Source organism: Schistocerca serialis, chromosome 2 (genome assembly GCF_023864345.2).
Source record: "Schistocerca serialis cubense isolate TAMUIC-IGC-003099 chromosome 2, iqSchSeri2.2, whole genome shotgun sequence".
In the NCBI taxonomy this organism is placed as follows: domain Eukaryota; kingdom Metazoa; phylum Arthropoda; class Insecta; order Orthoptera; family Acrididae; genus Schistocerca; species Schistocerca serialis.
Window position 1 is genome coordinate 953,967,728 of NC_064639.1, and position 23,579 is coordinate 953,991,306.

The window sequence follows — 23,579 nt, forward strand, 5'->3', positions numbered from 1 at the left end:
GTTGACCAGATCTTTCGGAGCTGATCAAACCCAGGAACTGCCTCGGTAATAATTAGGTGGCAAGTTGTTGGGGCATTCTCTTCTCCAAGAGTTGATGTCAGACCCAGGGAGGCTGTCGACAGCAAGAGGAGATGCCTCTTGGCACTCAGATCAGGTATATCGATGTGTACCGGTAGTTCAGGGTTTGCTTCGATCTTGTTGTATTCGCTGACCAAGGTTGCTTCTCGTCGTATTTTTGGGGGTGGTAATAGACTCAGGACAGGTAGCCATATGTTAGGGGTAGACCTAACGGTTGCTGAAATAATGCGCATGGTGTAGTTCGACATCGATTTTGTTCACATGACTACTGTTTAGCCATACTGGTGCACAGTACTCTGCCGCAGAGTATACCAGTCTCAGTGCAGACGTCCTCAGAGTTGTTGCCGATCAATGGCCCAGGTGGTTCCGCAGAGTTTATGGATGAGGTTGTTTCTTGTTCTCACCTTGGCAGCTGCTTTTGTAAGGTGCGGTGTAAATTGCAAGGTTCTGTCTAACGTGACCCCTAGGTACCTTAGCTCCTTGTTGTGGCTGAGGCGCGTGTCGTCAAGATATACTTCCAGAGCTCTGTCGGATTCCCTGTTCTTGAGGTGGAAGCAAGTTACTTCTGTCTTTGTGGCGTTAGGCCTAAGCCTCCATTTACGAAAGTATGCTGCCAGGGCAGACAGATCGGGTGACAGGGTTTCTTCCATTGTATGAAAATCGGTGTGCCTTGTTGCAATATCCCAGTCATCAGCGTAGCCAAATTTCATACAAGCTGTTGCTGGCATATCAGAAAAGTGTAGGCTGAAAAGCAGTGGGGCTAATACTGAGCCTTGAGGTAAGCCATTTTGAAGAAATTTCTGGCTACTGACTTTTTTTCCCATGACGACCTGGAATCCTCTGTTACCAATCATGTTACCAATAAGCTTTGTCAATTTTTGACAAGGAAATATTTTCATCAGTTATAGAGTAGGCCTTGTCTCCAGACAGCATCATAGGCTGCTGACAAGTCAATGAAGGCCACAGATGTTTTTAATTTCTTTTGGAAATCCGTTTCAATATGTGTTGTAAAAGCCAGTATTTGGTCTGCACAGCTGCGGGTGGGACGAAAGCCGGCTTGTTCTACTGAGATGGCCGTTGAGTATTGTCTGGCCGATCCTGTTAAGTAGTACTCGTTCCAGAAGTTTGTACACCATGGTAAGCAGTGCTATGGGCCAGTAGATTTGCCGAAGATTTCCCGGTTTACCTGGCTTTAGGAGGACAATTATCCGGGCGCGTTTAAGTTATTGGGATATGTTTCCTGTCTGCAGTAGTGATGTGAAGAACTTTGCTAACCATATTTTGGTATATTTGCCAGACTTGATAAGAAACTCTGGGAGGATGTCATCTGAGCCAGGGGCTTTACCTGGTTTTGTGTCCTTTAATGCTGCCGAGATCTCTTCGGGGGTAATGTCGCATGAATATTTACTGTCAACACTGGCTGTTGCTTTAAGCTTTCTAAGTTCACATTTAATGCGTATTGTTGTCTCTCGGTGGTTTATCCCTTTAGATGTTTTAAGAATGTGAAAAGCAATTTTGTTAGGTGTTGTGGGGTTTTCTCCTCGAGTGAAACGGCTGGCTCCTCCTAGTTTTCGAAGCAGGGACCATGCTTTTCTGCTGGATACTTTAAAGTTCATAGCCTGAGTAGTTTCCATCCACTTCCGTCGTAGTGCAGTATCAAGGCTGTGTACGAGTTCTTAGCTGTTTCTCTGTCACCGCTGCTTTGGTAGTCATTGTACAGTTCCTCACACTCTTTGCGGTCTCCTGTAGGTGTGTGCTTTTTTGCTATACTGATGACTGCTCCCAAAATCTTTTATAGCTATGAGCAGATGGACAGATCCATCGCAGGCATTTATCGAGGTCTTCAGAGTAAGCTTTCCAATCCGCATTTTGTAGGTTCCATCTGAGTCGAGGAATTGAGGTTACCAATGGAATACTTGCGCCGATTTCTACTAGGACTGTACGGTGTTGACTGTAAGGGAAATTTGCCAGAACATTTCTGCTTGTGTTGACAAGCTGGTGATTTTCATCAGCTGTGACAAAGCATAGGTCTGGGTCATACTCTCGTTTCCAAGCTGCTGATCTGAAGGGACCACGATCTTTAGCATCGAAAGTGAGGTGGATGTTGCTTTCTTCTGCCCAGTTTGCTAAGGCTTCACCATTTGTATCAGTTGTTCTGTATCGCCATTGCGTGTGGTGGCTGTTAAAGTCCCCTACTAAGACCGCGGGGTGGCGGTGTGATTGCAGAACATCTGCTGGTTCAAATGGCTCTGAGCACTGTGGGACTCAACTGCTGAGGTCATTAGTCCCCTAGAACTTCGAACTAGTTAAACCTAACTAACCTAAGGACATCACAAACATCCATGCCCGAGGCAGGATTCGAACCTGCGACCGTAGCGGGCTTGCGGTTCCAGACTGCAGCGCCTTTAACCGCACGGCCACTTCGGCCGGCAACATCTGCTGGCCATACGGATCCTGGTGGTTTGTATTGTTACTTATGGCCAGTTCACCTATTTTGATTATCACAGAGTGGATATTGTCATTTGTGGAAGTGGATAGCAGGTGAGCGTTCTCTGCTTTATTTTTGACGTATGTGGCTACTCCATAGGCATGGTGGTATGTTGCAGCAATGATATCGTATCCTGGTATTTTTCCTCTGGAGCGTAGTTGATCTTCGTTATTTGTGTGGGTTTCCTATAGGGCAACCACATCAATGTTGTGCTTAGTCAATAACTTTTGAAGAATTTGGCATTTGGTTTTACGAATGCCCTCAATGTTCAATTGACATATTTTAATACTTGTTCCAAGTTTCCTAGATGCTTGGCCCTGAGAAGGGCTCTTGATGTGATTACGAGTCATTTCCTCTCGATTATGTACTTCTCGTATAGCCAGGAGGTCTAGAAAGATTGTCTGGCTGCCAATTTTATTGCCTTCTTAGCACCACTCAGGGGTCACGTGTGGGGAAAATTTCAGGTTTACACCTACGGACGTGAAGCAACATCGACTCCCATTACGAAGTGAACTTCGCAGGTAATCAGAGATCAAATCTGTAAGGCGATTAGGTAAACTTTGTTCTCCGTTCACAGCTGTTCAATAGCGGTACTCGCTTTGGGTACAGATATGTAAAACTGAAGAAACAGCAAAAAGGTGGGAATTTGAGGTGATGGGACCTGGATAAACTGAAAGAACCAGAGGTTGTAGAGAGCTTCAGGGAGACCATTAAGGAACGATTGACAAGAATGGGGGAAAGAAATACAGTAGAAGAAGAATGGATAGCTTGAGAGACGAAATAGTGAAGGTAGCAGAGGATCAAGTAGGCAAAAAAGACGAGGGCTAATAGAAATCCTCGGGTAACAGATGAGATACTGAATTCAATTGATGAAAGGAGAAAATGTAAAAATGCAGTAAATGAAGCAGGCAAAAAGGAATACAAAAGTCTCAAAAATGAGATCGATAGGAAGTGCAAAATGGCTAGGCAGGGATGGCTAGATGACAAATGTAAGCATGTAGAGGTTTATCTCACTAGGGGTAAGACAGATAATGCCTACAGGAAAATTAAAGAGACCTTTGAAGAAAAGAGAACCACTTGCATGAATATCAAGAGCTCAGATGGATACCCAGTTCTAAGCAAAGAAGGGAAAGCAGAAAGGTGGAAGGAGTATATAGAGGGTCCATACAAGGACGATGTTCTTAAGGACAATATTATAGAAATGGAAGAGAATGTAGAAGAAGATGAAATAGGAGATATGATACTGAGTGAAGAGTTTAACAGAGCACTGAAAGACCTAAGTCGAAACAAGGCCCCAGGAGTAGACAACATTCCATTAGAACTACTGATAGCTTTGGGAGAACCAGCCCTGACAAACTCTGCCATCTGGTGAGCAAGATGTATGAGACAGGTGAAATACCCTCAGACTTCAAGAATAATATAATAATTCCGATTCCAAAGAAAGCAGGTGTTGACAGATGGCAAAATTACCGAACTATCAGTTTAATAAGTCACGGCTGCAAAATACTAACGTGCATTCTTTACAAACGAATGGAAAAACTGGTAGAAGCCGAACTCGGGGAAGATCAGTTTGGATTCCGCAGAAATGTTGGAACACGTGAGGCAATACTGACCTTGCGACTTATAAAATAGATTAAGGAAAGGCAAACCTACGTTTCTAGCATTTGTAGACTTAGAGAAAGCTTTCGACAATGTTGACTGTAATACTCTCTTTCAAATTCTAAGGATGGCAGGGGTAAAATACAGGGAGCGAAAGGCTATTTACAATTTGTACAGAAACCAGATGGCAGTTATAAGAGTCGAGGGGCATGAAAGGGAAGCAGGGGTTGGGAAGGGAGTGAGACAGGGTTGTAGCCTGTCCCCGATGTTATTCAATCTGTATATTGAGAAAGCAGTAAAGGAAACAAAAGAAAAATTCGGAGTAGGTATTAAAATCCATAGAGAAGAAATAAAAACTTTGAGCTTCGCCGCTGACATTGTAATACTGTCAGAGACAGCAAAGGACTTGGAAGAGCAATTGAAAGGAATTGACAGTGTCTTGAAAGGAGGATGTAAGATGAACATCAACAATAGCAAAACGAGGATAATGGAATGTAGTCAAATTGAGTCGGGTGATGCTGAGGAAATTAGATTAGGAAATGAGACACCTCAAGTAGTAAAGGAGTTTTGCTATTTGGGGAACAAAAAACTGATGATGGTCGAAGTAGAGAGGATATAAAATGTAGACTGGCAATGGCAAGGAAAGCGTTTCTGAAGAAGAGAAATTTGTTAACATCGAGTATAGATTTAAGTGTCAGGAAGTCGTTTCAGAAAGTATTTGTGTGGAGTGTAGCCATGTATGGAAGTGAAACATGGACGATAAAATATTTTGGACAAGAAGAGAATAGAAGCTTTTGAAATGTGGTGCTACAGAAGAATGCTGAAGATTAGATGGGTAGATCACATAAATAATGAGGAGGTATTGAACAGATTTGGGGAGAAGAGGAGTTTGTGGCACAACTTGACTAGAAGATGGGATCGGTTGGTGGGACATGTTCTGAGGCATGAAGGAATCACCAATTTAGTATTGGACGGCAGCGTAGAGGGTAAAAATCGTAGAGGGAGACCAAAAGATGAATACACTAAGCAGATTCAGAAGGAAGTAGGTTGCAGTAGGTACTGGGAGATGAAGAACCTTGCACAGGATAGAGTAGCATGGAGAGCTGCATCAAACCAGTCTCAGGACTGAAGACCACAGCAACAACAACATGTAAAATATCAAGAAAATCAGCAGTTTTGTAGTGTAGTATATCAGGTGGTGATGTTTCGTAATTAACTACATTGCAAGTCGGCTATCTGCAAGAGCAGATCGTAGCTGGCATGCACAGATGTCGGCGACGGACGCGCGTGCAGTCAGCGCTGTGGCACGCGGCAATGTAAGCGACACGGCCGCACAGTTCCCGTGGCCAGGGCTGCATAGCAGACAGACTGCAGTCACGCGATCTTATTTAGTAGCACACTAGCGTGCGCGGGCGTTTCGGATTGTCGGTTTTCCTCCCGGCAAGTTTCTTCTACAGCAAATACGTTGATTCACATGCTGAAGCAGCGTGAACAATGGAGCTACAACTTTCGTCTGACGCGGACCCACTAAGACATTGAAGTATTTAATAGTACAGGTATGAAAGGACAGAGTAAGTAATCGGGCGGTAGCGACTATTCAAGTCCATGGCGGGAGATACACAGTACCACTATTACCGATTTTCTTTCCAGTTCCATTCGCTCACAGGGCGAGAGGAAAATGACTGTTGTGGCGTTCGCTGTGTTATTCTGTGGTTTGGTATTTAACTAATTTGTAAATGAAAATGATAATCTTATTTTATTACATTGAGTAATTACCAAATAATTTTTCTCCCGGCTAAAGAATTGGTCAAGTTGCTAAAGAACTCCAAGTTAACGTCGTGTTAAAGTGTTGTCTGTAAGTTGTGTAAGTGTCACTAAATCACAGTTCATACACCAGATTCTATACAACTATGGATTATGATGGAAACAGTTATCTTGAGCAAAATGATCATTAAAACCACCGAATATCAGCTGCGCACAACACTGACGTATGTTACCTGAAACAATATTCTTCGCAACTGGTGCGTAATTAATTTCGGCTCCATACATCCGCTAGAAAAGTTTGTTATAAGGATCGTGCTATGAGCACTGTTTTTAAAGAATCAATCTGATTCAAATCATTTTCATTAAAATGAGTTCGGGACCACCGGTGCACATTTATTTTTACACGTTTGTATTACGTTCGGCATTTATGTCTGCAGAGTTGCGTAATTTGAATTTGCCGCTGAGATAATTGTTAAGATGGCGGCAGACAATTGATAGAGACTTTCTATTGTTAGAGCAAATAAGTATATTAAATGCTTATTAAACATTACTTTCGTATTTTGCACTATTTAGACTTCATCAAGCGAATACTTGATTTTTTTCTAAGGAAAACAGACAAAAACGCGATACAAATCGCTATCATCAATGGCTGCGCTCCTTGCAGCGGAAAGAAATAATTAACACAGATAATGCTTACTGAGAGAGGAATTAAAGTTACAAATAATTATTCACTCATATTTATAATAATAATAAACTCTATTATCAAGTAATAATTAACAAATAATTACAATTTCTTAACAGACCTCAGTTTGCTATGCGTCCGCAACCTACAAAAGCCATCCAACAAAAGGTAAAAATAAAGGAAGACAAACGCAGATCATAAAAGGAATTTACAATTATCATTGTCTTTGTATGATACACATCGATATATCCAATTACATCATAGAATATTATATAAATAATTAATATTTATCATCTTTTTCACTATTTTTTTATATGTCAAATAGATAATGTTTATAACTGTTACAGGCATAATTTCCTCTCGTCGCACTGTAGCTAAAATTTATCTCGTGGATGTTACACTGTCTGTACACTGGCAGGACAAAAGTCATGGAATAGCGGTGTGCACACATACAGATGGCGGTAGTACCGCGTCCACAAGGTATAAAAGGGCGGAGCTGTCATTGTACTTAGGTGATATACCCTGAAGCGCCAAAGAAACTGGTATAAGCATGCGTATTCAAATACAGGCAGAATACGGCCTTGCGGTCGGCTACACCTATATAAAACAAGTGTCTGGCGCAGTTGTTATATCAGTTGCTGCTGCTACAATGCCAGGTTATCAAGATTTAAGTGAGTTTGAACGTGGTGTTATAATCGGCGCACGAGCGATGGGACACAGCATCTCCGAGGAAGCGATGAAGTGGAGATTTTCCCGTACGACCATTTCACGATTGTACCAGGAATGTCAGGAATCCGGTAAAACATAAAATCTCCGACGTCGCTGCGGTCGAAAAAATATCCTGCAAGAACGGGACAAACGATGACTGAAGAGAATGGTTCAACGTGACAGAAGTGCAACCCTTCCGCAAATTGCTGCAGATTTCTGTGCTGGACTATGAGCAAGTGTCAACGTGCGAACTATTGAGCGAAACATCATCGATATAGGCTTTCGGAGCCTAAGGCCCACTCGTGAACCCTTGATAAGTGCAGGACACAAAACTTTATGCCTCGTTTTAAACACAGCTGCTTGGTTCAGTGACCGTTTATAAATTAAAAGTGAAACAAATGAGCCCCTGGTCACAATTTTTAGCCTTGCTAACCACGTTTCAACACTTCTAAGAGTGCCTTCATCAGAATTTAAATGTTTGAAGTGGCCTATAACATAACTACAAATTATGGAAAAAGAAAATTTTTTGTATAAAAGTGTAACTACTGATTAACAATACAAGACAGAGACAGTACTTACATGTCACGTATAAAATAAATAACAGGCAAGAAGGGCTTTAGTCACAACTTTTTTCAAAAAGAATGCAGGAAGGTGAGCCACGATGGGCTGCTCATATCTGTAAAGCCACAGGTAGCAACGGACTGAGGCGCCCGCGTTAACAAGTGCGGGCAGGTGAACATGACACCAAGAGTGCCATCTGTTAGCCGTAAATATAAGTAGGCTATTTAACATTTAAAATATAGGCATATGAACGTTAAAATGAACAGTATTTAGTATTTGAATTCACACGTAAAGTTTTATATGACAACAGCAGACATGGTAACATTTTGCTAATGTAAAAGCATAGAAATACAGTTTGAAAACTGAAAACTGATAAACTGTACAAAAAGAAGCATTACTTACACGTCACGTATAAAATAAATATAAAGCGAAACAGCTTTTTTTTCTACTTGTAAGAAAGATCCCAAGTTCTTTAGACCTATCATTAAAAATCTCATTTCTGATAATGTTAAAAAGCTATATGCTAAAAAAAAGGCCTTCTTAATGAAGAGGCATTTATGCCACATATTTTGATACTCAAAACTCAGAAAAATGTTCAAATGTGTGTGAATTCCTAAGGGACCAAAATGCTGAGCTCATCGGCCCCTAGACTTACACACTACTTATATTAACTTATGTTAAGAACAACACACACACCCATGCCCGAGGGAGAAATCGAGCCTTCGGCGGGTGAGGCCGCGCAGTCCGAGACATGGCGCCTCAAACCGCGCGGCCACTCCGCGCGGCTCAGAAACTTACTTATCAAAACCTACAGGGCATTTCTCGTTCACCTACAATCATGAAATTATCAAGAAGTAATTTTCACAGTACAAGTAAAGGGAGAATCCGAAATTGTTAATTTGTAATTGCATGAAACGAAAATAAAATATTGGTTGTGTCACTTGTTATCCGACCTCCAACTTGAAACTAAAACATTACCGAAAGTCCTAGAATCCCTGGGACCGATGTCTTGCCAGTATTATTATTGATAATAGGTGCAAATCGTCAATATCCTCGATTTCCGGAATGGATAAACCGTCTGTATACATTGTTAAGTTTGTACGGAATGGTAGAGTCCTACTCGCTTGTGGCCTGTTATACTTAAATTAATTTCCTTATCTTGTTTACTGTTTTGTGTGATTTTTACTCCTAGATGTTTGTACTCTTCAGTATGTGTAATAGTTCTCATAACTCCTTCCAGTGTCAGATCTTTATTTGTTCCTCCTATTACCAAGTATTTAGTTTTATTCCTGTTGTACCGAACCCCCCCTCCTTTTTTTTCAGTTTTAATGACCAACAGTGTTCTTGCTGTCTATGCATGAATGCCTGACACGGACGTGGCACCCTGTGATTGAATTTACTCATTATGAGATTACTGAAGGGCGATCTGTTTTAGTTGTTAAAAACCACTCATAAAGCCAAGATCGCTCAAAATACTTTTTGTTGCTATGGGTACACGTCTTGAGCTGAATGCAGTGTAATCAATGTAATTAATAAGAATACACCAGACGCGTTTCGTCTTTATTCATAAAACATTTTCCGTGGTTATTTTTTCTATACATACGTTTGTAAATTTTTTGTTCTTTTAGGTTAAAAACAGCATATTGTTTATTAAGTTGGTGTGCGAGTAACTTACGATGTTTCTTTACATATTCTGCTCCTTCCGTCCTTACTAGCAGCGGTCGACATTAAAAGATTTCATTCACATTGGAACCTGGCAGTTTTTGCGATTCTGTAGTATTTCTTGGGCTGCATTATTTACACTTTTGTAAACTGTTTCTCATTCGCACAAATGGAAACGTCGTGTGGCTAGGGCCTCCAGTCGGGTAGACCAGTCGCCTGATGCAAGTCTTTTGAGTTGACAGTGTTTATGTCTGTTCGTTTGTTTTCGTTCACGTTGTGAGTGTTGCCAACCTGTGAAACTACTTTTTTGTGTGTGTGAGAGTTAGTGAAAATTTGAGAAGTTGTCTTGTATGTTAGGTAGAGACGTGAGAGAAATGGGGTGGGTTGACAATTCTTTTCTTCTTTTTTGGGGGGGGGGGGAGGGGGAGGGGTAGCAGCAATGGGCCTGGACGGTGATTACAGGCCAGAATCTGGGAGGATATGTTAGTGGTAAATGGAGCATGTGGTTATATGTCTGTATTTTATTTTATATTAAGTGGTCAATCAGTTTAAAGAGTGTGTGGTTTTGCCAGGCTGGTTTGATCATTTGTGTGTTGTTTCTTTTCTGTTTCGATATTTTGGAAGTGGCAGTTTTTTTTTAAGGTGAGGAGTAGTTTTTTGTTGTTGTCTATCCTTATGATTTCCATGTCTGTGTCTCTGGCTGTAATTTTATGTTGGTGTTGGTGTAAGTGTTCAGCAAAAGTTGAATGATTTGTCCAATATTTCCATTCTCTTACACGTTCTTTCTATCTGGTGTCTAACATCCTCCTCATTTTAACCAATAGTTTTTATTGTTGTTGTGGTCTTCAGTCCACAGTCTGCTTTGCTGCAGATCTCCATGCTACTCTGTCCTGTGCAAGCCTCTTCATCTCCGAATAACTACTGCAACCTACGTCCTTCTGAATCTGCTTAACACATTCATCTCTTGGTCTCCGTCTACGATTTTTAGCCGCCACGCTTGCCTCCAATACTAAAGTGGTGATCCCTTGATGCCTCAGAAAGTGTCGTACCAACCGATCCCTTCTTCTGGTCAAGTTGTGCCACAAACTCCTCTTCTCCCCAGTTGTGTTCAGTACCTCCTCATTAGTTACGTGGTCCACCCACCTAATCTTCAGCGTTCTTCTACAGCACCACATTTCGAAAGCTTCTATTCTCTTCTTGTCTATGTTTCACTTCCATAGATGGCTACACTCCATACAAATACTTTCAGAAAAGACTTCCTAACACTTAATTCTATACTCGATGCTAACATGTTTATGTTCTTCAGAATCGCTTTCCTTGCCATTGCCATTCTACATTTTATATCCTCTCTACTTCAACCATCATCAGTTATTTTGCTCCCAAATCGGAAAACTCATATACTATTTTAAGTGTCTCATTCCCTAATCTAATTCCCTCAGCATCATCTGATTTAATTCGATTAAATTCCATTATCCTCGTTTTGCTTTTGTTGATGTTCATCTTACATCCTCCCTTTAAAACACTGTCCATTCCGTTGAGCTGCTCTTCCAGGTCCTTTACTGTCTCTGACAGGATTACAATGTCATTGGCGAACCTTAAAGATTGTATCTCATCTCCATGGATCTTAATACCTACTCCAAATTTTTCTTTTGTTTCTTTTACTGCTTGCTCCGCATACAGATTGAATAACATTGGGGATAGGCTACAACCCTGCCTCACTCCTTTCCCAACCACTGCTTCCCTTTCGTGACCCTCGACTCTCTGGTTTCTTTACAGATTGAAAACAGCCTTTCGCTCCTCTTATCTTATCCCTGCTACCTTCAGAGCCCGAAAAAGAGCATTCCAGTCAACAATGTCAAAAGCTTCATCTAAGTGTACAAATGATGAAAACGTAGGTTTGTCTTTCCTAAACCTATTTTCTAAGATAAGTCGTAGGGTCAGTACTGGCTGGCGTGTACCAATATTTCTACAGAATCCAAACTGCTTGTTAGTATTTTGCAATCGTGACTTATTAAACTGATAGTTCGCCAATCTCTGCTTTCTTTGGGATTGGAATTATTATATTCTTCTTGAAGTCTGAGGGTATTTCGCCTGTCTCATATATATCTTACGCAGCAGATGGAAGAGTTTTGTCATGGCTGGCTCTCCCAAGCCTGTCAGTAGTTCTAATGGAATGTTGTCTACTCCTGGGGGCTTGTTTCGACTTAGGTCTTTCAGTGCTCTGTCAAATTCTTCACGCAGTATCGTATCTCTAATTTCATCTTCCTCTACGTCCTCTTCCATTTCCATAACATTGCCCTTAAGTATATTGCCCTTGTATACACCCTGCATATACTCCTCCCACCTTCCTGCATTGCCTTCTATGCTTAGGATAGGTTTCCATTGTAACCATTAGTAACAGATTTTAACTGCTGTTACGGAAGATGGTCATGCAAACAAACGTAAAATACACAACTGGCCATTAAAATTGCTACACCAAGAAGAAATGCAGATGATAAACGGGTATTCATTGGACAAATATATTATACTAGAGCTGACATGTGATTACATTTTCACGCAATTTGGGTGCATAGATCCTGAAAAATCAGTACTCTGAACAACCACCTTTGGCCGTAATAACGGTCTTGATACGCCTGGGCATTGAGTCAAACACAGCTTGGATGGCGTGTACAGGTACAGCTGCCCAGGCAGCTTCAACACGATACCACAGTTCATCAAGAGTAGTGACTGGCGTATTGTGACGAGTCAGTTGCTCGGCCACCATTGACCAGACGTTTTCAATTGATGAGAGATCTGGAGAATGTGCTGGCCAGAGCAGCAGTCGAACATTTTTTGTATCCAGAAAGGTCCGTACAAGACCTGCAACATGCGGTCGTGCATTATCCTGCTGAAATGTAGGGTTTCGCAGGGATCGAATGAAGGGGAGAGCCACGGGTCGTAACACATCTGAAATGTAGCATCCACTGTTCAACGTGCCGTCAATGAGAACGAGAAGTGACCGACATGTGTAACCAATGACACCCCTTACCATCACGCCGGGTGATACTCCAGTATGATGATGACGAATACACACTTCCAATGTGCGTTCACGGATGAGACCATCATGATGCTGTAAGCAGAACCTGGATTCATCCGAAAAAATGACGTTTTGCCATTCGTGCACCCAGGTTTGTCGTTTAGTACACCATCGCAGGCGCTTCTGTCTGTGATGCTGCATCAAGGGTAACCGCAGCCATGGTCTCCGAGCTGATAGTCCATGCTGCTGCAAACGTCATCGAACTGTTCGTGCAGATGGTTGTTGTCTTGCAAACGTTCCCATCTGTTGACTCAGGGATCGAGACGTGGCTGCACTGTAACAGTCATGCGGATAAGATGCCTGTCATCTCGACTGCTAGTGATACGAGGCCGTTGGGATCCAGCACGGCGTTCCGTATTACCCTCCTGATCCCACCGATTCCATATTCTGCTAACAGTCATTGGATCTCGACTAACGCGAGCAGCAATGTCACGATACGATAAACAGCAATCGCGATAGGCTACAATCCGACCTTGATCATAGTCGGAAGGTACGCATTTCTCCTCCTTACACGAGGCATCACAACTACGTTTCACCAGGCAACGCCGGTCAACTGCTGCTTGTGTATGAGAAATCGGTTGGAAACTTTCCTCATGTCAGCACGTTGTAGGTGTCGCCACCGGCGCCAAGCTTGTGTGAATGTTCTGAAAAGCTAATCATTTGCATATCACAGCATCTTCTTCCTGTCGGTTAAATTCCGCGTCTGTAGCACATCTTCGTGGTGTAGCAATTTTAATGGCCAGTAGTGTATTTTTATTCGAGACAACCGGTTTCAACAGTCTTAGATGTTATCGTCAGGTCTTAAACTTTTTATTAGTAAGACGTGTTCGTTTTACCCTTTGTATGAGGTTCAGCGTAAAATGAACCTTGTTACTACCAAAAAAATGATTAAGACCTGAAGGTGACAGGTAAGACTGCTGAAACAGATTGTCTTGAATGAAACATACCTTGTGCGGTGATGGCTCTTGAGTGGTTCCCTGTCTTTGGCACAATACTTTTCGCGTAACGTTCATGTACAGCAAAGTTTACTTATCCGGCACCACTTGTTCCGGAATTTTTATTAACAACCAAACCCAATTCAAAAGTAATAGCAGTGTGCATAACTATAATACTAAGGAGAAAGGATGATCTTCACTATTCAAGATTAAATCTAACTTTGGGATAGAAAAGGGTGAATTACTCTGCCACTAAAGTCTTTGGTCACTTACCAAATAGTATCAAAAGTCTGACAGATAACCAACAAGTATTTAAGAAGAAATTAAAAGAATTTCTGAATGACAACTCCTTCTACTCCATAGAGGAATTTTTAGACATAAATTAAGAAAGAAAAAGAAAAAAACCAAACAAAATAATAAAAAATTAAAAAAAGAAAAACAAAAAATAAAAAAACTTAATTATGTCATGTATTGGAAAATTTGACTCGTTCCACAGCATTACGAAATATCGTATTCATGATCCTTGGAACTAGTATTAATCTAATGTAATCCGGTTCGCAGGTCCCTGTGATGGCGGTGTGACGCCATGCGGCACGTGCTGTGGCTGTGCGCTGTGCTGTTGTTGGCGGCCCTGCCGCGCCTCGGGAGCGCCGGCGTCGTCGCCCGCCTGACGGACGCGCCCGTCGGCGCCGACTGGCTGCCGCAGCCCGACGAGGAGCGCGACGAGGCTGACCGGCCGCGGCGCATCGTGCCCAAGTCGCTGTTCGTCGCGCCCGGCCGCCAGTCGCAGCCCTGCTCGCCGGGCTACCGCTCCGACGGCAAGGGCCGCTGCGTCAAGTTCCTCTGGGTCGACCGCAGCGTCCACCTCAGCTTCCTCATCAGCCAGCTCAACGGCCAGTTCGGCGGCGGCGGACCCGGCACCTCGGCGAGCAAGATCTCCGACGACATCAACAGGGTGGACCGCAGTCCGCTCAGGGTGACCCTCGGCATCGCCACTGAGACCATCACCACTCCCGATGCCAGTGTCGAGGGGGTCGCCGCTTGAAGCTCCGACTTATTCGGTGAACGATGTGTCGAACAGAACCCAGTGAAATAACTCACTGTTTTACAGTTGTCCACCAGTTTTACAGGCATCTCTTGTTGAGAGACGGTAACAATAATATTCTTCCAGCAGTAGTCACAAATTGCTGCTGAACTCTAGTCCACATTTAATTTATAGAGGACGACACTTTGACAGTGTTCGTGTGTATAGAAAAGAAAAGGTTAATGACCAGTCAAAAGTATTACAGACTGAATGTAATGATACAATCATGTTATACACTGTAAGGCACAATAGTTCCGGCTTTTAAATATATAGTCTTAGATAAATTATATATATATATATATATATATATATATATATATATATATTAAACACAGATAGCTGACGGATAAAAAAGCGACTATCTATCAGAACATATAAAACATGGGAGAAAATGCAGTAGCATTCTTCTCGATAATTCTAATTTCATCAGTATTGTCAATATGGTGCTTCTGTTTCTTAGGTCCACTAGTCAGTCGTTTCTCATCATTCAAGAGAGTGAAACCTGTTTTCTTACTGTATGGAACATATTCATTTCTTAGTAATTAAGTTTCTCTATTTTATAATGTGTTGTTATATTTAATTATGTTTTGAAGTTGAAATAAAAGTTTTCTTTATTATTTCTTAATCATAATAATTTACAAGCAGCTAAAATTTTTCTCTACATATGAATTTAAAATAAGAACTAAGTTGATAACAAAACAATAAAATTGTGTTTAAATCCATAACAGATTCCTTTGCCATTGTTTGTCTCCTTTATTAAGCTAAACAATACTCTCGTTTTTGGTGAACAAAATTTATTACTCCTTAAACAGTTTTGGGTTTCGTGCTCAGTAATCCATTGGTTTCCTTGAAGTTCGGTGCAATATGATCAAGAGAGCAGAAAGTGTCCCATGTAATAATATGCTACCAGTTTTTGAATAACTCATTACTTTGAAAGTACTGATTGTGCAAAAGCGAGAACTAACAATAATGTGTCGTGCTTAACCGCGGTAGTGCAATGGGATACTGCCCCTCAAAGATTTAGGCATTTTAATTGCATCATCACAATACATATAATCGCTAGTAAAATTCGTCACAAATAATCCATCACAATTCTGGGAAGAATAGTGATATCCGCACTACAACACTAGAGGAAGAAAATTACTTTAATAACCCGTTATTTAAGCTGCCGCTGTCTCTCAAAGGAGCTCAGAATACACCAACAAAAACTTTTGATTATTTTCTCACTAACATGAAAATTGTCATACAGGTAGTAAAGCAATTCTTAAATGTAACTCCCAGTCATTTCTTCTGGACAAATCTTTCTGTCCCACTGACGACTTTTTTTGTTTCAGAACTGGTAATGTGTAAAAAACAATTAGTTTTAAGTGTAGTTGCATGAGTAGGACTGAAAAATAACATGGTCAATAATGTTAAATATTGGGCAGTGTGCCTTTTACAAACTTGTAAATGGTCAGCACAGATATGTTGTTTTAATAGCCTATAAATGGACGGTTTCCACATGATTTGGTTGGAGAAAAGACCATAACCATCTTCCTCTGTCATTCATTTCTCACTACGCTAATGCTGTGTCTCTGATGACATCAATATCGACGAGACAACTCTAATCTTTACTCTTTTCGCCAGTGAGCTTTTACCGAATCACTCGAACGAACAGTGAACACACAGCTTCTTGAATTTTGGAACGTAATATTCGTTACATGAAATGTAATGTTAAACTTAGTTCATTCGAGGAACCATATTTGCATATTTACTTATTGGTACATCCTAGGCACTGTCAAATCTTGTTCTGTATTGCATAAAAGTGTAATTTGGTCAATACGTAACTACTTTTTAGTAAGAATTTCTACTTTGTATTGCATAAAAGTAAAATTTCTTCAATCCTTAAATAATTTTTAGTAAGAAATTATATCAGAACAAGTCATCAAACTACATAAAGAATTTTCTTTGTTTTAAAATACCAAGGCGGTTATTTGCTATTACTAATAATTTTTACTTAGTTTATATTGAACAAAGAGATGACTGTGGCTGCCTTTATCTGAGGTATTAACATTTTGCATCGATGTGTAAGAAGATATCACTTAGACTTTGTTTTTAAAAAAAAGGAAATTTTTGCAAACTCATTACTTTACGGCATTCTGGTTGTTTTACACGGACGTATCTGAATGTTCTAGCGTTAGCCGACATTAACATTGTGAAAATACAGTTATCGTCCTTTAAATAAACAAGGTGATTCTATAACAGTTTTTTTACTTTAAATACGGGTATTTTAAAAAAATCTCTCCGCAGTGCCATATGATTATTAGCCGCGCGTGCCTTTTGATTGTTCTCCTGCCTGGGTTTTTCAACGAAACAATAAACGCACAACGATACTGCAGTGATATTCTGTACCCATTCATAGGAGAACTTGTGTTAAGTGGAATACTGAACAGTTATTTTCAACAAGATGGTGCAACCGCGCATACAGCTCGCGTTTCAATGTCACTGCTTACTGATGTTTTTGGTGATCGAATAATTTCACAGGGACTTTTGCCTCCACGACTGCCTGACCTAACACCACCTGACTTTTTACTCTGGGGTGCAGCGAAAGCAACTGTCTATAAAAACCGTCCAAAATCCATCGATGAATTGAAAACTGCAATTTTCACTTTCACTGCTTCTGTTACAGAAGAAATGTTAGAACTTGTGTTTGGAAATATGATTAGACGAATTGAATTGTGTATTCGACACCAGGGGGGACACTTTCAACATTTAATGTGAAAATCTGTAAGTAAAAATGAATATTCAATAAATTAATAACTTGCCTTTCACTGAGTTTCATTTCGGTATATTCACGGCGGCATACGGCACGCGCAGCTAACAATCATACGGCACTGCGCAGAGACTTATTGAACACCCCGTGTAAATGCTATGAACCACGACCTAAAAGAACGTCTCTAGTCTCTAAGCAGAGAGCATAGCCTGGTCAGTTTCTTGCCGAAAAGAGTGCGACGACAACGAGAGAAGAGGTAAAACGGAATGCAGAACCCCATCAACGAGTATCGCTCAAATTCTTAAACCCAAATTTCTATTTGCTCATACGTGTCTTCGTAAAATAAATAAGTAAAAGCTGGAGAGCTTCTCTCTGTCTCTCTTCCTGTGTGTGTGTGTGTGTGTGTATGTGTGAAAGTAAGTTACTTCTGTTGTGGCGTAACAAGCTTGCTACGCCACACTGGGAAGGGAGCCTAAAAAAAGGCACGCGTACACACACGCCGACTGGCGTCAAGTCTGGAACAGGATAACTATTGAATGGTAGCAAGAAAAGTACGTAGCTGCTTTATACTTAACTTTTATTCTTTGATGAATACAGCGTTCTTCTTGAGACATTTATACTATAACTCTCAAAGTAGGTAAGGCTAATGGCGCCTTGCTAGGTCGTAGCCATGGACTTAGCAGAAGGCTATTCTAACTGTCTCTCGGCAAATGAGAGGAAGGCTTCGTCCGTATTGTCGCTAGCAATGTCGTCCGTACAACTGGGGCGAGTGCTCTATCGTATATCGAGACCTGCCTTGTGGTGGCGCTAGGTCTGCGATCACACAGTGGCGACAAGCGGGTCCGACATGTACTAAATGGACCGCGGCCGATTTAAGCTATCACCTAGCAAGTGTGGTGTCTGGCGGTGACACCACAACTTCCTTATTCATATGCAATCATAAAATGTAAAATCCAGGTCTGTTGTTATTTGAGTTTATACAATATTGTACAAAACATGAGGACAACGGTAACATCCTCGTAATGTGTCACTGCCATAACACAGCTCGATGAAATGTAGACTGTACACGTCATTTCTGGAAACCCAGAATCTGCTCTGTAGGAATCAACATGGATTCCGGAAACAGCGATCGTGTGAGACCCAACTCGCTTTATTTGTTCATGAGACCCAGAAAATATTAGATACAGGCTCCCAGATAGATACCATTTTCCTTGACTTCCGGAAGGCGTTCGATACAGTTCCGCGCTGTCGCCTGACAAACAAAGTAAGAGCCTACGGAATATCAGACCAGCCGTGTGGCTAATTTGAAGAGTTTTTAGCAAACAGAACACAGCATGTTGTTCTCAATGGAGAGACGTCTACAGACGTTAAAGTAACCTCTGGCGTGCCACAGGGGAGTGTTATGGGACCATTGCTTTTCACAATATATATAAATGACCTAGTAGATAGTATCGGAAGTTCCATGCGGCTTTTCGCGGATGATGCTGTAGTATACAGAGAAGTTGCAGCATTAGAAAATTGGAGCGAAATGCAGGAAGATCTGCAGCGGATAGGCACTTGGTGCAGGGAGTGGCAACTGACCCTTAACATACACAAATGTAATGTATTGCGAATACATAGAAAGAAGGATCCTTTATTGTATGATTGTATGATAGCGGAACAAACTCTGGTAGCAGTTACCTCTGTAAAATATCTGGGAGTATGCGTACGGAGCGATTTGAAGTGGAATAATCATATAAAATTAATTGTTGGTAAGGCAGGTGCCAGGTTGAGATTCATTTCGAGAGACCTTAGAAAATGTAGTCCATCAATAAAGGAGGTGGCTTACAAAACACTCGTTCGACCTATACTTGAGTAATGCTCATCAGTGTGGGATCCGTACCAGGTCGGGTTGACAGAGGAGATAGAGAAGGTTCAACGAAGAGCGGCGCGTTTCGTCACAGGGTTATTTAGTAAGCGTGATAGCGTTACGGAGATGTTTAGCAAACTCAAGTGGCAGACTCTGCAAGAGAGGCGATCTGCATCGCGGTGTAGCTTGCTGTACAGGTTTGGAGAGGGTGCGTTTCTGGATGAGGTATCGAATATATTGCTTCCCCCTACTTATACCTCCCGAGGAGATCACGAATGTAAAATTAGAGAGATTCGAGCGCGCACGGAGGCTTTCCGGCAGTCGTTCTTCCCGCGAACCATAGGCTCCTGGAACAGGAAAGGGGGGTAACGACAGTGGCACGTAGAGTGCCCTCCGCCACACACCGTTGGGTGGCTTGCGGAATATAAATGTAGATGTAGATGAAAAAACTGCTACAGTACATCACAGAAGGCTGGCACTTTTATTCAAAGAAAATAATTACATTGAAGGCACAGCAGTTCGTGGCTGTCCCCCGGACGTAACAAAATCGGCACACTGTTCTTAACAGGGTGTGATCATTCGGACGGCCGTGCATGCTCTGCCACGTGCTCCCATGTTGGCCACAAGCTTGGTACGGAGTTGCTGTGGGAGGGCGTGTCATTCCTCCACCAGTACGGTTGACAACGGCTGTATGGTCGTTGGTGCATGTGGACGTACTGCAGTACATCTCTCCAACGCATTGCTCACGGGCTCATTGGGATTTAAGTCCATTCTGCGAAAATCCTCTCGTTCAAAAGAGCTCCTCCACCTGCCCTGTTCGATGCGTCGCGCACTTGCATCTATAAAAATGTTCGCCCCTGCTAGCTGAGTGTGGTCAGCGCGACGGAATGTCATACCTAACGGCCCGGGTTCGATTCCCGGCTGGCACGGAGATTTTCTCCTCTCAGCGACTGGGTGTTTTGTTGTCCTTATCATCATCATTTCATCCCCATCGAAACGCAAGTCTCCGACGTGGCGTCAACTCGAAACACTTTCACCAAGCGACCGGTCTACCCGATGGGAGGCCCTAGCCACACGACATTTCCATTTATAAAAATGAAGTCAGGGACGAAAGCATTCCTGAAAAGATGCACACATAGAATGTGTACAGCATTACAATAACGTTGACCGGTGACTACACAGTGTTCATTGTAAGTCAGTGTGCACGTGAAACATTATGCTTCCCCACACCATAACATCTAGACCATCAAAACTTTCATGTTTGACAATGCCGGACGTAACCTCATATGGCGAGAGGTTGGAACACGTAAAGCACCCAGGAACACTGTCGAAGATGATCGTTTTGACGGACCAAGTTGCAGAGCATGTATTTCCGTCCGTGGCGATCACTCATCTGCTAAGAACCATGACGGGCCTTTTGTATTGTCCAGGAGAGCATCATGAATCACGGTGATTTCAGCGTAATTATTGTCTTTGAATAAAACTGTCACTACTCCTCTGCTCGTTGGTTATTTCTTTCAGTTACACTATGTGATCACAAGTATCCGAACACCTGGCAGAATATGACTTACAAGTTCGTGGCGCCCTCCATCGGTAATGCTGGAATTCAATATGGTGTTGGGCCATCCGTAGCCTTGATGACAGCTTCCACTCTCGCAGGCATACGTTCAATCCGGTGCTGGAAGGTTTCTTGGTGAATGGCAGCCCATTCCTCACGGAGTGCTGCACTGAGGAGAGGTATCGATGTCTGTCGGTAAGGCCTTGCTCGAAGTCGGCGTTCCAAAACGCCCCAAAGGTGTTCTATAGGATTCAGGTCAGGACTCTGTGTAAGCCAGTCCACTACACGGATTTTGTTGTGTAACCACTCCGCCACAGGCCGTGCATTATGAACAGGTGATCAATCGTGTTGAAAGATGCAGTCGCCATCCCCGAACTGCTCTTCAACAGTGGGAAGCAAGAAGGTGCTTAAAACATCAATGTAGGCCTTTGCTGTGATAGTGCCACGCAAAACAACAAGGGGTGCAAGCCCCCTCCATGAAAAACACGACTACACCATAACACCACCACCTCCGAATTTTACTGTTGGCACTCTATACACTGGCAGATGATGTTCACCGCGCATTCGCCATTCCCATACCCTTCCATCGGATTGCCACATTGTGTATCGTGATTCGTCACTCCACACAACGTTTTTCCACTGTTCAATCGTCCAATGATTACGCTCCTTACACAAACGTGTCGTCGCTTATGAGCAGCCGCTCGACCATGAAATCCAAATTTTCTCACCTCCTGCGTAACTGTTATAGTACTTGCAGTGGATCATGATGCAGTTTGCAATTCTTGTGTGATCGTCTGCCTATTACACATTACGACCCTCTTCAACTGTCGGCGGTCTCTGTCAGTCAACAGACGAGGTCGGTCTGCACGCTTTTGTGCTGTACGTGCCCCTTCACGTTTCCACTTCACTATCACATTGGAAACAATGGACCTAGGGATGATTAGGAGTGTGGGAATCTCGCATACAGACGCATGACATAAGTGAAACCCAATCACCTGACCTCGTTCGAAGTTCATGATCTCCGCGGAGCGCGCCATTGTGCTCTCTCACGATGTCTAATGACTACTGAGGTCGCTGATATGGAGTAACTCGCAGTATGTGGCAGCGCAATGCACATAATATGAAAAACGTATGTTTTTGGTGGTGTCCGGATGCTTTTGATCACATAGTGTACCTTCTCTACTACACAATAACAGTTATTTCAATGAATGGACCACGTTGCACCTCAAAGAAAACGTTCTATTTACACAATGTTTATACAGATTTAGAAAACATCGTTCTTGTGAAACACAACTTGCTCTTTACTCATGCGAAGTGTTGACTGCTGCTGACAAGGGATTTCAAATTGATTCCGTATTTCTAGATTTCCATAAGGCTTTTGCCACTGTACCACACAAGCGGCTTGTAGTGAAACTGCGTGCTCATGGAATATTGTTCAGTTGTATGACTGGATTCGTGATTTCCTGTGAGAGAGGTCAAAGTTCACAGTAACTCACGGAAAGCCATTGAGTAAAGCAGAAGTGGTTTCTGGCATTCCCCAGGGTAGTGTCATAGGCCCTTCCTAGGACTCATCTCTAAACGATTTAGCAGACAACCTGTGCAGGAGTTTTAGGTTGTTTGCAGATGACGCTGTCGTTTATCGACTAGTAAAGTCATCAGAAGATCAAAACGAATTGCAAAAGAATTTATAAAAGATATCTGTATGGTACGAAAACTGGTAACTGACTCTGAATAACAAAAAGTGTGACGTCATGAGTGCTAAAAGAAATCAGTTACACGCTAAATCAGTCAAATCTAAGGGCCGTAAATTCAACTGAATACCTAGGAATTACAATTACGAACAACTTAAATTGGAAGGAACACGTAGAAAATGTTGTGGGGAAGGCTAACCAAAGACTGCGTTTTATAGGCAGGACGACTTAGAAAATGTACCAGATCTACTAAAGAGACAGTCAACACTACGCTTGTCCGTCCTGTTTTAAAATACTGCTGCGCGGTATGGAATCCTTACCAGATAGAATTGACGGAGTACATCGAGAAAGTTCAAAGAAGGGCAGCACGTTTAGTATTATCGCGAAATAGAGGAGAGAGTGTCACTGAAATGATACAGGATTTGGGGTGGACATCATTAAAACAAGGGCGTTTATCGTTGCGGCGGAATCTTCCCGCGAAATTTCAATCACATGTTTTCTTCTCCGAATGCGAAAATATTTTGTTGACGCCGACCTACAAAGGCAGAAACGATCACCATAACAAAACAAGGGAAATCAGAGCTCGTACCGAAAGATATAGGTGTTCGTTTTATCCTCGCGCTGTACGAGATTGGAATAATAGAGAATTATTGTGAAGGTGGTTCGATGAACCCTCTGCCAGGCACTCAAATGTGATTTGCAGAGTATCTATGTAGATGTAGATCCAGCTATGTTACTTGGTAGTAACACGTCTTGCCAAAGTTATTTTCGTCCGTTAGTTTTGCACGATCAAAGTATCCAGGGACTTTAGAAAGTAGCATACACGTCGCAAGATGAGACCTTTTGTGCCTCAAATTAGATTACAAAAGTCAGTGTCTTCGTCGCTTAGTATTTTATTAAAATGTTTCAGCAGTTCCTCTTTCCAGGCATCATCAGATCTAAAAATTTACCAGCGACACAAAGGCGTGTATTCAGTACATAACTAAGGACCTACTTGAAGCTCTAAAATTTTTAGATCTTATTACCGTTGCAAAGCCGAAATTGGTAATCAATTTTAATAAGACACAAATGAATGAAAGGCATTAGCATAGT

At 42.1% G+C, this 23,579-nt stretch overlaps 1 protein-coding gene across 2 annotated transcripts in view; it reads left to right on the forward strand.

Moving 5' to 3' along the window:
- LOC126456530 (uncharacterized) overlaps positions 1-15,254 on the forward strand; it is a 105,242-nt gene extending 89,988 nt beyond the window's left edge. For both annotated transcript variants that reach the window (XM_050092280.1, XM_050092279.1), the window contains one exon: positions 14,115-15,254. In XM_050092280.1, coding sequence (XP_049948237.1) covers positions 14,140-14,598 — 459 coding nt within the window. In that variant the 5' untranslated portion in view covers positions 14,115-14,139 and the 3' untranslated portion in view covers positions 14,599-15,254. The remainder of the gene's footprint in view (positions 1-14,114) is intronic.
- Positions 15,255-23,579: the final 8,325 nt, after the last annotated feature.